At 35.7% G+C, this 16380-nt stretch overlaps 1 protein-coding gene across 13 annotated transcripts in view; it reads left to right on the forward strand.

Moving 5' to 3' along the window:
* The window catches only part of LOC122568763 (protein unc-13 homolog B), a 377765-nt gene that overhangs the window by 348256 nt on the left and 13129 nt on the right, over nucleotides 1-16380 (forward strand). For all 13 annotated transcript variants that reach the window (XM_043728897.1, XM_043728898.1, XM_043728901.1 and 10 more), the window contains 3 exons: nucleotides 12071-12212; nucleotides 12916-13362; nucleotides 14038-14188. In XM_043728897.1, the coding sequence (XP_043584832.1) occupies nucleotides 12071-12212; nucleotides 12916-13362; nucleotides 14038-14188 (740 nt within the window). The remainder of the gene's footprint in view (nucleotides 1-12070; nucleotides 12213-12915; nucleotides 13363-14037; nucleotides 14189-16380) is intronic.

A 16380-nucleotide genomic window follows, 5' to 3' on the forward strand; every position in this document is an offset into this window, starting at 1 on the left:
AGACGCAGTTTAAGAAGAAATTTCCTAATTTACAAAAATAAGGAGAGGGAGATTTAGGTACAGGAAATAAAATCGTAAAAGTCGTGAACAGAAGGATCTCTGTGATCTTAAGCGTCGAGAGAGAAAGGAAAGAATCGAAGAAGAATGGCGACTAAGCATAAAACTGTTGAGAAGCAGAAATCTTCCTTCAGTAGCGTTAATTGCTGATTTCTAGAGGGTCGAACAGAGAGCCAATCGATGCTGGACCGATTGAATTGATTTTACGGCTACTGCTCGTTAAAAAGATAGAACTCGTTCTGAGCAGTTGCTCGATTAAACGTTTCCCAACTTAACGATTCGTTTGAACAGGGAACGACGAGAGGAAAGTGACAATTGGCTATGATATTTGGGTCATGTTTCCTTTTGCCATCGACACTGAAATGATAAACATTGGTACGGAATTACACAATTATTGTGAATCGCGTCTGTAGCGAAGCGAAATTCTATTTGACTTTAGAGAAACCGAACAAGTACTGAAAAATGTCAATACTTGAGAGTTACAGAATAACTTCAGCTTTTTGGCCTGATTTTCAAAGAACTGGCGGTCCAAGATTATTCAAAGGGGTTTCAACGTTATTTCGCGGTTATTCAGCGTCTTTGTAAAGACGTATTTCAAAGTCAATGTAATTTCAAAAATATTCCAAGATTCTCGCAGACTTGCGTCAAAGACGTTTAAAGATCCTTTTTAAAAAATATTATATCTGACCATTGGATAATTAAATTATTACTTATTAAATTATTACTTGTCATCAAGATGCGTTTCCATCTTTCCGTTCGCATATTCATTTTCGTGAAACTAAATAGTTAACAACCAATTATGAAATAAAGAGAAACCAGAAGCAGTAACGCTTCGTCGATAAGATTGTAAATAACGTGAAACCATGTCACGAACGTAGGAAGATTCAGAGATTAAGGATAGCGATCTTAGCCATGGAGCGATTACGGCAATTAAAGTGTTTCTGAGAGGAAGACGAGAGAAAAAGAAGGACGAGCGACGAAGGAGCAAAGAGAAACGAAATCTGCCGGGAGGAGGAGAATGATCATTAGAGTAATTGCTGTCTCGTCACGAAGCGGGTCAACAGTTTTTCCTCTTTCTGAACTGTGCTACACGCGCCGTCGGACGCCATCCGCGGCCAAAACTTCGCTATGACGGATGGTTCACCGATGAGAACGTCGGACCGTGAAAGTCGCAGAGATCTTCAAGATGGTCGAGTTGGAGCAGCGTTTTGTCTTTGCAAACTTGTTGCGATGCAATTAGGCATTTGGATAATTTACTGCGCTAAATTAAAAGAGAAACGTACAAGATGATTCTAAAAATATAAATTCTGGACAATTTGATAGTACTGAAGTGGAGGAAGGGCTGTAGTGAAAATATTTGTACTTGAAACCCTTGTTTATAATTTTACCGATTTTGTTTATAAATGATGATACTAGAAAATATTATTCTCTGATGGTTTAGACGGTTATAGTTAATGGAAACATTAATACTTGAAGCGAATCGTTTTGTAGCAACTGGGATTGTAAGTTAGTATTTTAATTTTCTGTGTGTAGAATGTTATTTGATTATGAACAAAAAAATTATAATATTTTATAATTATTACAGATATCTCACAGATTTCTTATTTCAATTTGAAATCTAACCATCAGTAATTTTTACAAATATTTTTATCTGCTATCGGAGAAATGGTATACAACCAATACTAGTACAATATAACAGAAAACAAAGCGTAAGAGGGATATATATTTAAATATTTACCTTGTAGATTGTCTTACATTATAGAAGCTTAAATTGTAACATAGAAAAATGAACCTGAACGCTTTTTGAGTAGATACAACATTTCTGCAAAGAATCCTACATTTTGGCAGACAAGTTAACAGAGCACATAGGGGCAATTGACATTGAAAAAGAAATATAATTTCATACTGTTAGTAGTAGTAATAAGCAACTTCTATTTAAAGTTTTCGGTCATCTATGTAAAGCGTCCCACATCGATGTAAACTCTTTGATCTAAAACATGGGATAACTAACATGCACAATCCTATTAGAAGATGATATTCGAATACATGCGATTATCCATGATACGTGACATCAATACGTGTAGTTTCTGATGGAAGCTGCATCGAAATTACTACTGTGAAATTATGATGTAATCCAAAATACAGAGTTAATTATCTCTGAAACGGAAGATTCGTGAATCTATCAAAGGATTGGTGCCTTAACGAAAGAAGGGATGGTCAGAGGACCATTTATCGAAGCATTCGTTTCAAACAGAGTTCTGCCAAAGTACGCCACGAAATTTTGTCAACAAAACTCTCAAACCATATCTTGTAGAAAACTGGGCGAGGAACAGATATCCGCTAGAGAAGAAACGTAAAAAATATTTCGAAGAAGACACTTAACGAATTTTCAGTGAAATTAAGCGAGTAGAACCGGATGAAAGCAACGAGACGACGAACAGAGGAGACTCGAAATATATATATAAAAAAGAGAAAGAAGATTTCTAGAAGAATAATAGCGAAACAGGAACAGAGTGAACAAAAAGTAATCCAACAAGTTTCTCAGACGAACAACGTGGAAGAAAACGTGGAAAAAATATTCTTCGTTTACGAGGCTCGAATCATATTCTTTAGTTGTCCGATGGTGTTTCTTAATTTTAATAAAAGCGACTCGTCTGGTCTCCTTCAAACAGGAGATCGGATTCACGAGAAATATTAAACATCTGGCCTAATTACAAGATTTCTTGTAACCAACGCTCGAATCTCGTAATTAAACGAATACTATCTCGTTAAGGGCGTTTGACATTTCCTAAACCCAACGAAAGCGAATATTTTACTTCCAAACGAATAATAGCGAACTTCCACGATGTTCCCCGCGTTCTCGAGAACGGATAAATATATTAGATTGCAAAATGCAAAATATTCAAGATATGCAAGATATTCAACCGAGATATGCAAGAAATTGCAAAATATGCGAGAGCTTCAAGCTCTTCGCCTACAGTGTATATCGTTATATACTGAAAGTACGACGTTTACTTACAGCAGAGTTTTCAGAAGAATTATTTATTCTGTTTCGCGTCGTGTATCATTTTTTTTTTTTTTTTTTTTTTGAAATCTTTTCGCTGTCCTTTTCGCTATGGTACAACGAATACGCACAAAATTCGAGTTATTCTTCCATAGGAATTAAAACCCAGTTATTTTACGACCATAAGCGTACATGTGTAACGAGTATATTTTCTACGAGGATGGTACTACTATCGGTGGATTCACTGTTGGTTTTCTAAATTTTCTTCTAGCGACGCGAGTCTTGAATATGAAACGTGACATTCGGAAGAATAACATTTTTGGAGAACAACGTTAAACACGGTACATCGGAATAAGAAAGATACGTAAATCTAAAGAGATACGTCCAAATTCGTGTAATTGGAATTCATTGATTCTTCTCATTACCTGTAACTTTTCGTTCATCTAATAGAAATTCAAATATACAATTAGAACAAATAGATTCAATCGATATAATCGAATCAATTTAATCGGATTAAAATTTCATTCCAACGAGTGACGCTTTATCGTGTTTCCATTAGTAAATTTATTTCGTTAAAAAGCAACATTTATCGCTACAGTCCGTCCAAATCAACTTGGTATAGGTCACGGTCGTTATAGATTACGTATGCAGGTATAGCAACTCTTGTGGTAAACACGAGATTCTTAACGTCGTACGATATGCTTTGCAAATCGGCCCATGGATCGTTGCGTGAAAATAATACACGCGCATTGGGGGAAACTGGGATAGCCAACGAGGGTGAATGGAAATGGGAAGAGTTAAAGTGTATTTGGGCGAGAGGGTAGTTTGGCTAACAGTCGGCGTTACTTCCGTTTCCGCCCCAGTAATCAAATCTCTTGACTCGGTGGGCGCAAATTAAAATCGTTGGCTGGCAACTGCGAAACGCGGCTGGCCCGTGGCAGCTCCACGATATTCAGCAACGGAAACGTGAAGAGAGCTGCGCAACGATCGGTGGAAAGTAAGAGACAAAAGGACATTCGCGTCGAGAGAACGCCGACAATGAGGCCTTTCATCGCCTCGATCTGTTCTAGAGAGCAGGAACACTCGAATTCGACGCGAAATCGTTGAAATTAGACAAATAATTCTTTTTTCTGATTTTTTCTTTTTTTTTTTTTTTTTTGTGAACAATGCGCGAGTTCAAGGTTCGTGAAAAGCTTGGAGTGTTCAAGTAACTGGAAATCGTGTGTCGTGACGAAGATTCTTCCTAGGTTTTGTTAGCTTCTAATCGAAATGTATATGTTTGGAAGATAAACATAGAACGAAAGATACTTGGAGAAGGTGAGGTAGCAAAATACGAAACGTCATAGAAATGATGTGATTTAGGACGATGGAGATACGTTGCTTGAAACAATGGAAAGACAGTGCTGCTATAAAAAGTTTTATTGCTTCAACCATGCAAACGGAAGTCTTCAAGAATTCTATAAGCTTGCTAGGGTGATACTGTTATTCGTGCGATGTGGCAATAAAAATTGAACTTCCTGCTATGATAAAAATTTTTCGATAACCATTCAAAAGGAATATACAGACGCGGGAAATAGAAAAAATGTAAGTAACACAGAAAACGGTCCTCGAACTGTCTCGGGATATAAGGAACTGATCCATTTAAAAGGAATGACAAAAATAAGAAGGTTAAATCGAACGGAACGATGAGAAGAAGGGTACGAATGAGACGAGAGAGTGAAATACGTAAAAGCAACAAATCTTACGAATCTAATTGATTCGATTGTTTAAAAGGTACCTGATCGATTCGACATATTTCACTGGTTTAATGTGTTTTAACAAATAAAATAAAAAAATATATAATGCTGTACCTTTTGATACTGTTTCTCGTTCTTTCTAAACAAACAGTTTCTTGAAACAATCAAATTCGATAAATAGAGCACCGAGTTGATAAATGAAATATTCAACGGAAAAGAACGATCTCGAGTAAATCAACACTGAAAATACCAAAACAAAACCTGACATTCTGAAGTAGTTGCAACTCAATTATCGAAATGTACTTTACGCGAGTTTGCACGAATGTTTACCAACTTTGTATATTTACGAGCCATCACGCGGTCAAATGTTTGTAGGAAAAACACGTCTGACCTGTTCGATTCGACTTCAAATATTCGACTAAGGAATGGTTTTCCCATGTCCCATGAACAGTACAAATTAACCGGCGTATGTTCGTGAGAGAGTTGGTTCGTTTATCTTCAGACTTTCTGGTGTCGCGCAAATAGAATAATGCAAGAACAGCAGAGTACACGAGACGCGTCGTAAGATCGATAAAGGGGCTGAAAATATATTTTATTCGATGATAACGTAAAATTCTATTCGAGTATCCTTCTATTTATAAATGATCTTATCATTTTTTAACAGTCAAAATATCGATCAAAAAATATTAAAAATGTCGTAGAAATAATTTTTTACTCGTCTTTTTAACAAGATATTTTCGCGTTAAAAACATCAAGTTCTGGATGGATGAAAAATTGATTTATAGGTCAAATATTTCATTGGAATTTAAGTGGTTTCGTGGAGAGGAAATAGGAAATTTTATGTTTAATAGATTTTACGTTTAAAACGAGGTTTTGCGTCTGATCAGATGCTATTTTTACTTCTTCTCAAATTCTACTGGCGGAATTAAAGAAATATAACGTTCTCCGGAAGATCCGAAAAAACAACTGAACAAATTGAGAAACGTTCATTCAAGACTGAACACGATCAGTAATTTCATTGTATAATCCCATCCAATATCATGCAAATTTAGTGCCCCGACTTTTATAGTGAAATAGTATCTTCTATCTTTCTTCTTCCATCTGCTAGAGTTTAGATATAAAACTATAGCTCGACTCTACTGCTCCTTTACTATACTCTCTATCATAAAAATAGATAAGAAAAAAGAAAAAAAAAACACGTCGCGACGTTTGGAGTCTGATGGTACACTTGGAATGAAAAGAAAAAAGTCAACGATTAAATATCTCCAAATTATTTCTTTGCCAGAATTTTTAGGATTTAGATCTTTTTAAAATGAATGAAAAAAGAACTTTTCCACATGTTTGCTGACATTTAAATTTCCAATATAACGCACTTTCGAAATAATACTATTTCTCGGTTAATTTACATAATTTATTTCTAAATTCTTAAATTTTTCCAAACTTTCAACATTTTAATTATCAATTTTTGTTCCACTTTCCAGTATACGAATAATAGTTAATTGTTGATATTATTAATGAAAGCTCGCATAAGTAAATCGTGGCTAGGTAGATCGTTCGAAAATTTCATTGACATTGCACTTGACTTCATCAGCATCTGAATAGTCGTGCCGGTATTACCCGTTTATTGACCATCAATTAATTAGCTGGCTAATTGAAAGTTTGATTGGCCAAGCCAGCTGTAGCACTACTACAACATGGGCATATTATTCCGAGTTGGTTCGATCTGCTACGGGAAATCTCGGCGATTAGTAAATCGAAACGGATTGATCCTCTTGAAAAGATAAATTGTCCACTACGTGTAGTTAGTTTGATATTAATTTTTATAAATGCTGTCTGATTCGAAATTTGTCGATGTAAAGTGTACGATAAAAGTTGTGTTATAAAAAGGGACAGACTCTTAACGTAAAAGTAAGTCGAAACGTGATAAACAATTTTTGAGAATTTTGGAAATTCATCGAGGCATAATTTGATTTGGTAAACTTCCCGTTATATGGAAATAATTTGTCTAATACTTAATAAATTATCCATTTTCACCGATTACTTTCAATTTTATTATTATTTAATAATTAATGGCAAGACTTTGCTTCGGATGATCGATATATTTTGTTATAAATTATATACGAGCGAAGCAGTGAAATAATTAAAAATTCGTAATTCATTTTTCGATCCCTTGCAATTGAAATTATCGCAGAAATTTTGAAAAGAATAATCCTTACGTGGCGAAAACTATTTCATAGCAGAGTTTTCCTTTATAATTCGATTTATGCTTCACCACGAAGTTAATTAGAATTCAATTAAGTTAAATAGAACTAATTAGAACTATGACAGTATCTGAATCACGTCTCGAAGTTTATCGTTTACGACAACGTAACAACAAGCGTCTATGAGATTTAACTAAAGTTCTCCGTACATCGCATCGTGCAGATCAGAAATGTTAAAGTATCGAATAAAACTTAAGTAATCGTGTTAGAAAATTAATACGACTTGAACATTTTATCAAATCGTTTCAAGGTTCTAGAGAAAAATTTCAGACTGAATCGAATCAAATTATTACTTACTCGTTGAATTTCCCAAATCCTCTTCTGAAAAAACCGAAAGCTCGCACTCGCTTGTCCTACTTTCTCGATATTGTAGCGTGTCCCTTGAATATGAAGTGTCTTAAATATTTCACATGCTTTTGATGATAAGGAAAAAATATCGGAGGAAAATATTATTCGCAGCGGCAAATATTACGATAAACGAAACCTTTTCTCGAAGCTTCCAGATTATCAGTATACTTTTGTTTATTGTCACCAACGTATTACATTATATATATAATAATAGTATATATATATACATATTCTGATAATCATATCCAAATCGCTGAGATGAAGACCAATCTAGTGATGCACGATCTCTATGATATCTGTCATAGAAATAATCAGTATGAAGAATATAAAATAATACAAAATAATGTAAAATAATACAAATTAATATAAACAATGAAACATCGAACGAACGGAAGAAAAAATGACTTATTTTAACAAGCGTTGAAAATGATCGACTTCTCGCATGTAATTTTCTAAATAAAATATCGACGACTTTGAAATTTCGAAGGATGTAACGCCGAGAAAAAGAACGTTTCCCTCGTCGTGGCATTTACTCCACCGAAAACAAGCAATATTTAAGACACTGAAATTAGGCAAGTCACCCTATATATCAGTCTCATTTGTAGCACAAGATTTACGTTCCCTATCCTTCCGTGCGATTTACCCGTAGCCAGTTCTAGAGTATTTTTCACTCCCCGTAGAGTATCGATTTAGAAAAGGACGGTCTCCTTGGGCCACCCTCCGTTAGTCGGCCTCCGCGTAAGACCGGCTCGTCTGCGACTTTCGTCGCAACGACCAAATTTCCTGCAGTTGTTCTCCCGTTAAACCGATCGAGCACATCAACCAACCAAATTATAACGATCCACGCGTAGGACAATTTCACAATGAAAGTGCACAAAAACTCAAGCATCGATGCCATTTGACATCGATCGTAAATATTCGTATTTACGGTACATATGTAGATACGATTTTACTATACATATATAGATTTACATACAAATATATATATATATATATATATACAGATAGCACAAAGTTTCATGGTACATATAATTATTAAACGACATTATACACAGTTCCACGATACATACATATAGTTTCTATCGTAGATATTAACTTTACGATGATGTACGATATTTTGAATCGCGAACATCTTCGATCGTGGGAACGATACACGTACAAACACACACACACACACGCACAAGCACCAAACATAGACTCTGTCGACATCATGAAGTGGATTTTGTGGTCATGGCTCGAAGATTTTTACGAGCATTAGGTATGAGATCGACGTTCGTCGAGGACGGGCAAGCATCGGCGATCGTCCCCGCTGCAATCGGCGATGCGAATTCAACGAGTTAGTAGCATGGGCATGTGTGTCTGTCTGTCTGTCCGAATCGCACGTTAACGTCCAACCTGTCGTAATATATATGTTTTCTATACGTCTGTATCACTGTGTGTGTGTGTATATATATATATATAATATATAAATTTATACACTTTTATATGTGTACATCCAAGTATATGAAAGTAATGTGTTATATGTATATATATATACCAATTTAGATTATTTTTAAGGATATAATTTGTTTCGAAGTGGTGGTGATTTGGGTTACAATGTTAATGATTTTTAGGGAGAAGAGGAGGGATTTTGGGGAGGTTTTGTTAACATTAAAATTAGCTACCGATAACGTATACCAGTGTGCGCAGTGAATGTATTCGGTTCTTTAAAATATCATCTGATTAGTTTCATATGCTTCAAACTAGCCATCGATACGCAGAGCCGTCGCTTGTCACGTATAGTTTCACGCGTGACATATTTTCGTAACTTCGACAGATATATCGAGTTTCTCTATAACAATAAACGCGAAACTCAAACCATGATACAATCACACTCCTATCTCGATAGAAAATCACGGTAATTTTATTTAAGTGACCTGCATGGTTCTGAAAACAATTGTGGAAACAAGAAGTCCGAAACTACTGTGAAAGACTTTCTGATCATTGCAATGTCGAATTTAACACGTTTCATTAATCGGTTAAATTATTCGATTATAATAGACGTGTTTGTCAAATATAAAGCAACAAGGATACATACTAGTCGATTTTCTAATTCCCGAATTGCTGCCACCTCGAATTAGACCATGAAAACTTGTCAAATGTATTCCTTACACGATTTACGCCGAGCTTTTGCACGCTTACGAGGTGGCTGCCACGAAACGTGACCTCTGGGTGCTGAGTTCGATGGTTGTTACATTGTTATATACTATAGATGTGCATGAGCCTATCGGTATGGTCGTTTGAAAATATAAATACACCGATTATGGTTACATGTATACACGTAAATGTGTCTTAATAATAACGTTTTTTTTTTTTTTATTTTATTTTATTTTATTTCGAATCTAATATGGATCTCTATATACGGTTTTTAAAGTACATACTTTTGCAGAAAAAGAGCAAAGTAAATTTAAGAAGATATACTTCCTTCGAGGATTCTATGTTACTGAGAAAATCGATGTTTAAGTGTAAATAAAAAAATAGGGTGTATCTACTTGATTCTTTCGTGTAAATATTACAATTAGGAGAGAGAGAGACACTGTGTTAGTCGTTAATTTTAACCTGTAATATATTTAATTAACTTTTCATGCCACGCTGAATTTAAGGTAAACGTAACTCGGAGAAAATATTGACGTAATCCAGTTTACCTGTTGCTAGACATCTAAGAATACGAAGAAAAGAAACGTGCAATTCAAACGAAATTAAATGTCCTCGTTGACAATATTTACACATCCGTGGAAACGAAAACGGAAAGCTGAAATTTTGTAAACTGGTACGCGCATAACCAGAAACGGTTGAAGCTTCCGGGCAACCGAACAAAGTCCTGGCAAGCTTTTCAAATATCATTTCCAGTTTACGCTGGCAGGCAACTTCTTTCAAGAAAATTATAGAATTTTTAATCAACCTACGTCTTTCTTTCAAAAAATACGACGAGCTACGAATCGACAGATTTTATTAAACGATACGTTACGCAGGAAGCTACAAATAAATGCAATTTTACATAGAATCGTTTTGCATTTGCGTATTAGAAGCTGCAATTGGGAAATTTTAAAGTCCATTGGGAAAATTAAATTTCATTTAGGCATAAATTTCATAAAACCAATATCGCCATCAACCTGACAAAATCCGTTTTTAATCTATTAAGAATCTAATGCGTGGTATAATGCGTGAAATTCGAATAAGTGCAGAGTTATTGAACGAACAAGATTAAACGAAAAGTCGGTGAATTTGAAAATCTGCGAGAATTATGAAACGTGAGAACTTAAATATTTGAATATTTCAATACACCCGAGAGTTTCGCTATTTGAATATCTAGAAACTTGGAAAATTTGACAATTAGAAACATTTGATAATTTGAAATATTCAGAAATTGCCGATTCTTATCGAACTTATCTCGTCTCTTCGTAATAAATTTAAAATCAACGACTGTTTCGATACATCCAAAGTTTATCGCTAAAAATAAGATTCTCCCGTCGGCGGTATTCGATTGCTTTCATCGAGAATGGTTCCCTAATTGTTTCCAGCACGATGCATTCGCGTGAAATTCATTGTACGACGTAAAATTCCAATAGATTACCACTAAAAGTTTTATTGCCCTAGGAAGTACGGCCTACTTTCGAATCTCGTAACTGGTAACCCCCTGTCCACGATTCACCGTACGCTGTTGAAACGAATTGAACCGGTAGAACGGATCGTAACGTGTTTTAACACACGACCCTCCTGAAGAACATAATCCTCTTTTCTACCTAAGCGTGTAGATTTCCTGATTTTACTACTTTTTTTACCGGTGCCTGCCGGTTATCCGTCATTTTATGCCATCAAGACGGTATTCGAATGTTAGATTGTCGATCAAAACACTGAAATTGTACGGAACAGATTTAAAAACGTAAGAAGAATTGTGTGGTGAAAAATAGCGCGATGGATATTTATTTGTGTGAACAATTTGAGGTGATGATATGTATCGAGAATAGTAAACGTAGAATGTATCATAGAGAATATGTGAAAACGGTATGAAAAAAATACGTAGAACGTGTGAGAGACTAGAGAATAATTAAAAAAGAATTACTCGTCTTTTTATGTTACTTACTATGTAGTTAGTTATAAATTCGAAAAGATATCAAAAATGATATGACAGAGAAATGAGAAATATTCTCACACTGGTGAAAATTTCCATGAGATTTCTAAGGAAAATTTGATAAAATTTGTATCTTAAAGTTTTGCATTAAAAGTCAACGATATAAAAATCTATCTGCAAACCATGCAAAGAGTTATTAACTCGAATAAAATATATTGCATAGCTAAACGGATGCGATAACGACATCGTTGAACTCGTCATAACGTGATTAAATCTTCAAAGACGCAATAATAGGAATATTAACAAAAATGCCATATAATTTACAGCATTCAAAAGACATTAAATTTCTCTCGTTTTCTTAGATACAGTAACAGGTAAAGTTCCTTTTTATCGTATACAATTAACGTCGACAAAACTTTCTGCTAGGTAAGTAGAAAGGTAGGAAAAACCTTAAGAACCGAATTCCGGGGAGTGCAAATATCGTTTTTGGGGCACGTATCGCGTTAGGCAAGTTACATAAAACGTTTGTCTAATCTTCGATTAACTTCCACAGTGATCTGTGCCCAAGGACTGATCGCAAAAGACAAGAGCGGTACATCTGATCCGTACGTGACTGTCCAAGTTGGTAAAGTGAAGAAACGAACCAGGACCATGCCGAGGGAATTGAATCCAGTTTGGCACGAGAAGTTTTACTTGTGAGTAATTTTTTCGTGACCTCGCAAGTTCATCTTAAACGCGATATGAATATCGATATCGATTGGTATAAGAAGGGGAAGATGGAACGATGGAAATATCAATTCCTTTTCTATAACAGATAACTTACAAAGTGTTAATTGAACGTCAAAACGTCTACGATTAATAAAACGAACCGCTCTTTCCCAGAGATTGTAAAACCCAACTCGCAATTTCAATATACGTGTCATTTACGATTCGCTTAATTCACTTTTCAAAATAATTACAGTTGCAACGAGACTCCGTTTATTGAAACGAAATTTTTGTTAGTTAAATAATAGTTAATTAAACAAACTTCTGCCAATGATTGAGTTCGATTATTTAAAAAATCATATGTATTGGGGAAGATATACATATACATATATACGCACTTTTTATTAGCAAAGTTCCACTATACCGTGCATCCTTTATATACATCGTCGTATTACTAATTCGACGGTAAATATTTTGCCAAAATTCGACTACATAATCCTATGGAAAGAATTCGTCGAATTTCCTATTCCTGAATAATTTAAATATTTATACGTATAAATAACACAATCCAATATAACGTCCAAACGATCCTTTAATTAATCGAGTACAAGGATCTTGACTGGAAATCCCAATCGACGTTCAAAGACAATCTCTAAAATCTGCTGATTAATAAGCTCGAATTACCATTTATAGCGAATGCCACAACTCGTCTGACCGAATAAAAGTGAGAGTATGGGACGAGGACAACGACTTGAAGTCGAAGTTACGGCAAAAGTTGACAAGGGAGAGCGATGATTTCCTTGGACAAACGATCATCGAGGTGCGTACGCTGAGCGGCGAGATGGATGTGTGGTATAACCTAGAGAAGAGAACGGATAAAAGCGCTGTATCCGGGGCGATCAGGCTGCACATCAGCGTTGAGATCAAAGGCGAGGAGAAGGTCGCCCCTTACCACGTGCAGTACACCTGCCTACACGAGAACCTCTTCCATAGCTTATGCGAAAAGAACGACGGCGTGGTGGCTCTACCTCAGGCGAAAGGAGACGATGCCTGGAAGGTGTATTTCGACCCACCTGGAGAAGAGCTCGTCGATGAATTCGCGATGAGATACGGCATCGAGAGCATCTATCAAGCAATGACGTGAGTCGTCTTGTTTATGAAACTATATAACGTAGCTGGTGACAGTTATATTCAAAGTTACTCGGCGTTTGGCAGAAAATATTCTCCGACGAACTGAATACGTTCAGCAAGCATAAGATCATCGTTCGAAACTTTCGCTCCAGCAATCCGATCGACCGGATATTCTCTTTCACATTCTTAACACTCTGTTAAAAACAGCCGGCGCCAACAAAAATGACGTTATTCGAAGCTCTTTCTTTCGAAATTTGTACAGTCAAATTTGAAGACCGATCCTTAAGGACCTTTTGCTTAATAATTCTATAATGTACGTTACTTGTGTTTTACTGAGGACAAATAAGAACTTGATAAGCATATGAGACCCTGAATACACGATTGGCTTAGTTTTCTCTTCCCTGTTTTATAAATAAATTAACTTTTAAACGTGCTCGTTCGCTAGGAACACCTCGGTTTGCACATGATTTTCTGTATACATCTCCTCTTCTCTAATGAACAATATATATTTGGCATAGAAGTAAAGCTTGAATTTTGCTTGTCGTATACAAACGAGTTACGTATTTTTGAAGAGATACAGACAAAAGTACGGAATGCATAACGATATCATCGGAAGCTACTGAGCGTTAACATCATTATGTTACACCAAGCTTAGTAACCGTGTCTTTCCAAATGTTTTTCCAGGCATTTTCACTGCCTCTCCACGAAATATCTGTGCCCGGGTGTACCAGCGGTAATGTCCACCCTGCTGGCGAACATAAACGCATATTATGCTCACACGAGCGCGAGTTCCGCTGTTTCGGCCAGTGATAGATTCGCTGCCAGCAATTTCGGGGTAAGTTGACACAATGGAACACCGAAGATTAACTCTGTTTGATCCTTTAGATCGGGAAATAAATCAAGAAAGGATGAATGAAAGAACAGCGAGAATCTGACCTTAGGAAACTTTTCGGGAAGCACGTTATGTATGCTTGTTCCAATTCCATAGTGAAACTCTTTGATTAAACTGTTTTTTTTTTTTGTTTTGTTTCGTTCGTTTCTTCTCCTCCCCTTCCGTCACTTCCAATAGCTGGACATTGACAATATGAACTTGCAGAGTTCGCTTTAATTGAAGTTTTAATTAACATCTTGTTCCCTTGTATTATGTCACGTTAGTTATCAAGGCGCCGCGTTGATGAATTTTTGAACGCGGAATTGGAAATTGGAAATCAAAACTGATTCATTGTCGTCATTGCTGCTATTAGATGCTTCTATTATGGGTATAGTTTATTAATTAATGATATCGAAATTCGAATAATATATATACAAAAATTAAGCGAGCTTGAAAGACAACAACTTGAAAGACCCTTTTACATTTAATTCTACTAAAAATGTAAAAGTATACAATTAATTTAAAACAGAGTTGCCGGAATTGCAGATTCTATCGTTCGGCACAGAGGACTGTTTCGGTAAATCAATGTAAATTTTTTCGAAAAAATTGTCAGCAGCGAAAAAACCGAGCGTTCCTGGTTTCGACGTTCTTGAATTATGCATGACTTTGTCTTGTACGGTGGTGAACGTGCGACCCAATAACTTTATCTTCGTTGCAAAAGCGCCAACAAAAAGAGAAAATTACTGAGCTGGACGCTAACGAAAGAAGATCGAAGGTTTACAACAAAACTAACTACTTTAAAGTCGAGATAAACAGTAAAGGAAAGAGCAAAGAGCTTGATAAAACATCGAATAACGCAGAAAATAATTGATGAAATGTTTTCTAGTTTTCCGAGAATTTTCGAAGTTATTCATCTCAAAGATAAATTTTATTTATTCCATGATTCTCTTTTGCACGATATAAATTACGCGAAGAATATCACAGAAGGCAGTATTGATGGCGAAAAGTAAATAAAAATACGATCATTGAAAGGGAAGAAATATATTCGACATCATCCTTGTTAATATCATTATTCGTCTTCAATTTCATTGCGTTCGACGCGATGCTTGGAAAATCTTCCCCCAAGGATATTTCTCCTTTTCTTTGGATGTTCATTTTTCTTCTGGATCTAGCCTACCTACAGAATTCCTTCCCATATGAGCACCACAGGGATCGTAAAGTCCTGCTAACCGTAAACAACACCGTTGACTTAGCTAGCTGAATTATCAACAAAAGTCTGTCTTTTCTTCAAATAAAATACGACGATTCTGAAAATAAATTCAATCTCCAAGCCAGTCGTTTAATTCGAACGTTTGTAGCTTTGTGATAATTATTGTTTTATTTATTTCTCAGTGCTGGTAGTAGTAACTTTCCTATTGTTATTAATAATAAATAACAAGTTCTTCACGCTGTCCGTGCGTTGAAGTATCGATAAATAAAGAGAAAAGACTGTTTGGTTTTACGACATTGATAACATATAGCAGCATTGCATATGGAGACATGAAGAGATAGCCACTGATAAGCATTTCAATTATTCTAGCAGTATTAAGCAAATCTTTATCTTTATCTTTATTAAACTCTGTATCACAAAAATCTGAGAAATTAATAGAAAATTATTTATTTGACAGTCTACCAAAGAATTCAAAATAGCGAAATTAGAAGTAGAAAGAGTTTATGATTAGACATGTTACTAAATTTATAAAATTTTAACTATGTATGACGCCATACATGTGTATATATATATGTCGGGTTGGCGTTATGATTAGGGTTGGGGTTAAGGGCGTGAAACGAATCTTCGTTGTGATTAGACATTGTCGTTATGCAATAGAGAAGGTATTGACTAGAGCAAATATGATTGTTACAGATATCGACAAGTAACCGTGGTAGTTAGGTACTCAAGACGCTAATGTCAATGATCCTAGGTTCGATAACGAATCCGCGGTCAACGGGATAATAGATGTAGGCTCTCGCAAAATCTAAGTCCGACTCTTGGTTAACCAAACGTGAAATATTTACTGATCGTGAAGACGTTATTCCTTCTCGTCAATGAGATCGCACGAAAGAATGACTTTCCGTCGCGATGATGCCACAGAGGAAAACTATGACGGGGTGTGTCT

Source organism: Bombus pyrosoma, linkage group LG6 (genome assembly GCF_014825855.1).
Source record: "Bombus pyrosoma isolate SC7728 linkage group LG6, ASM1482585v1, whole genome shotgun sequence".
NCBI lineage: Eukaryota > Metazoa > Arthropoda > Insecta > Hymenoptera > Apidae > Bombus > Bombus pyrosoma.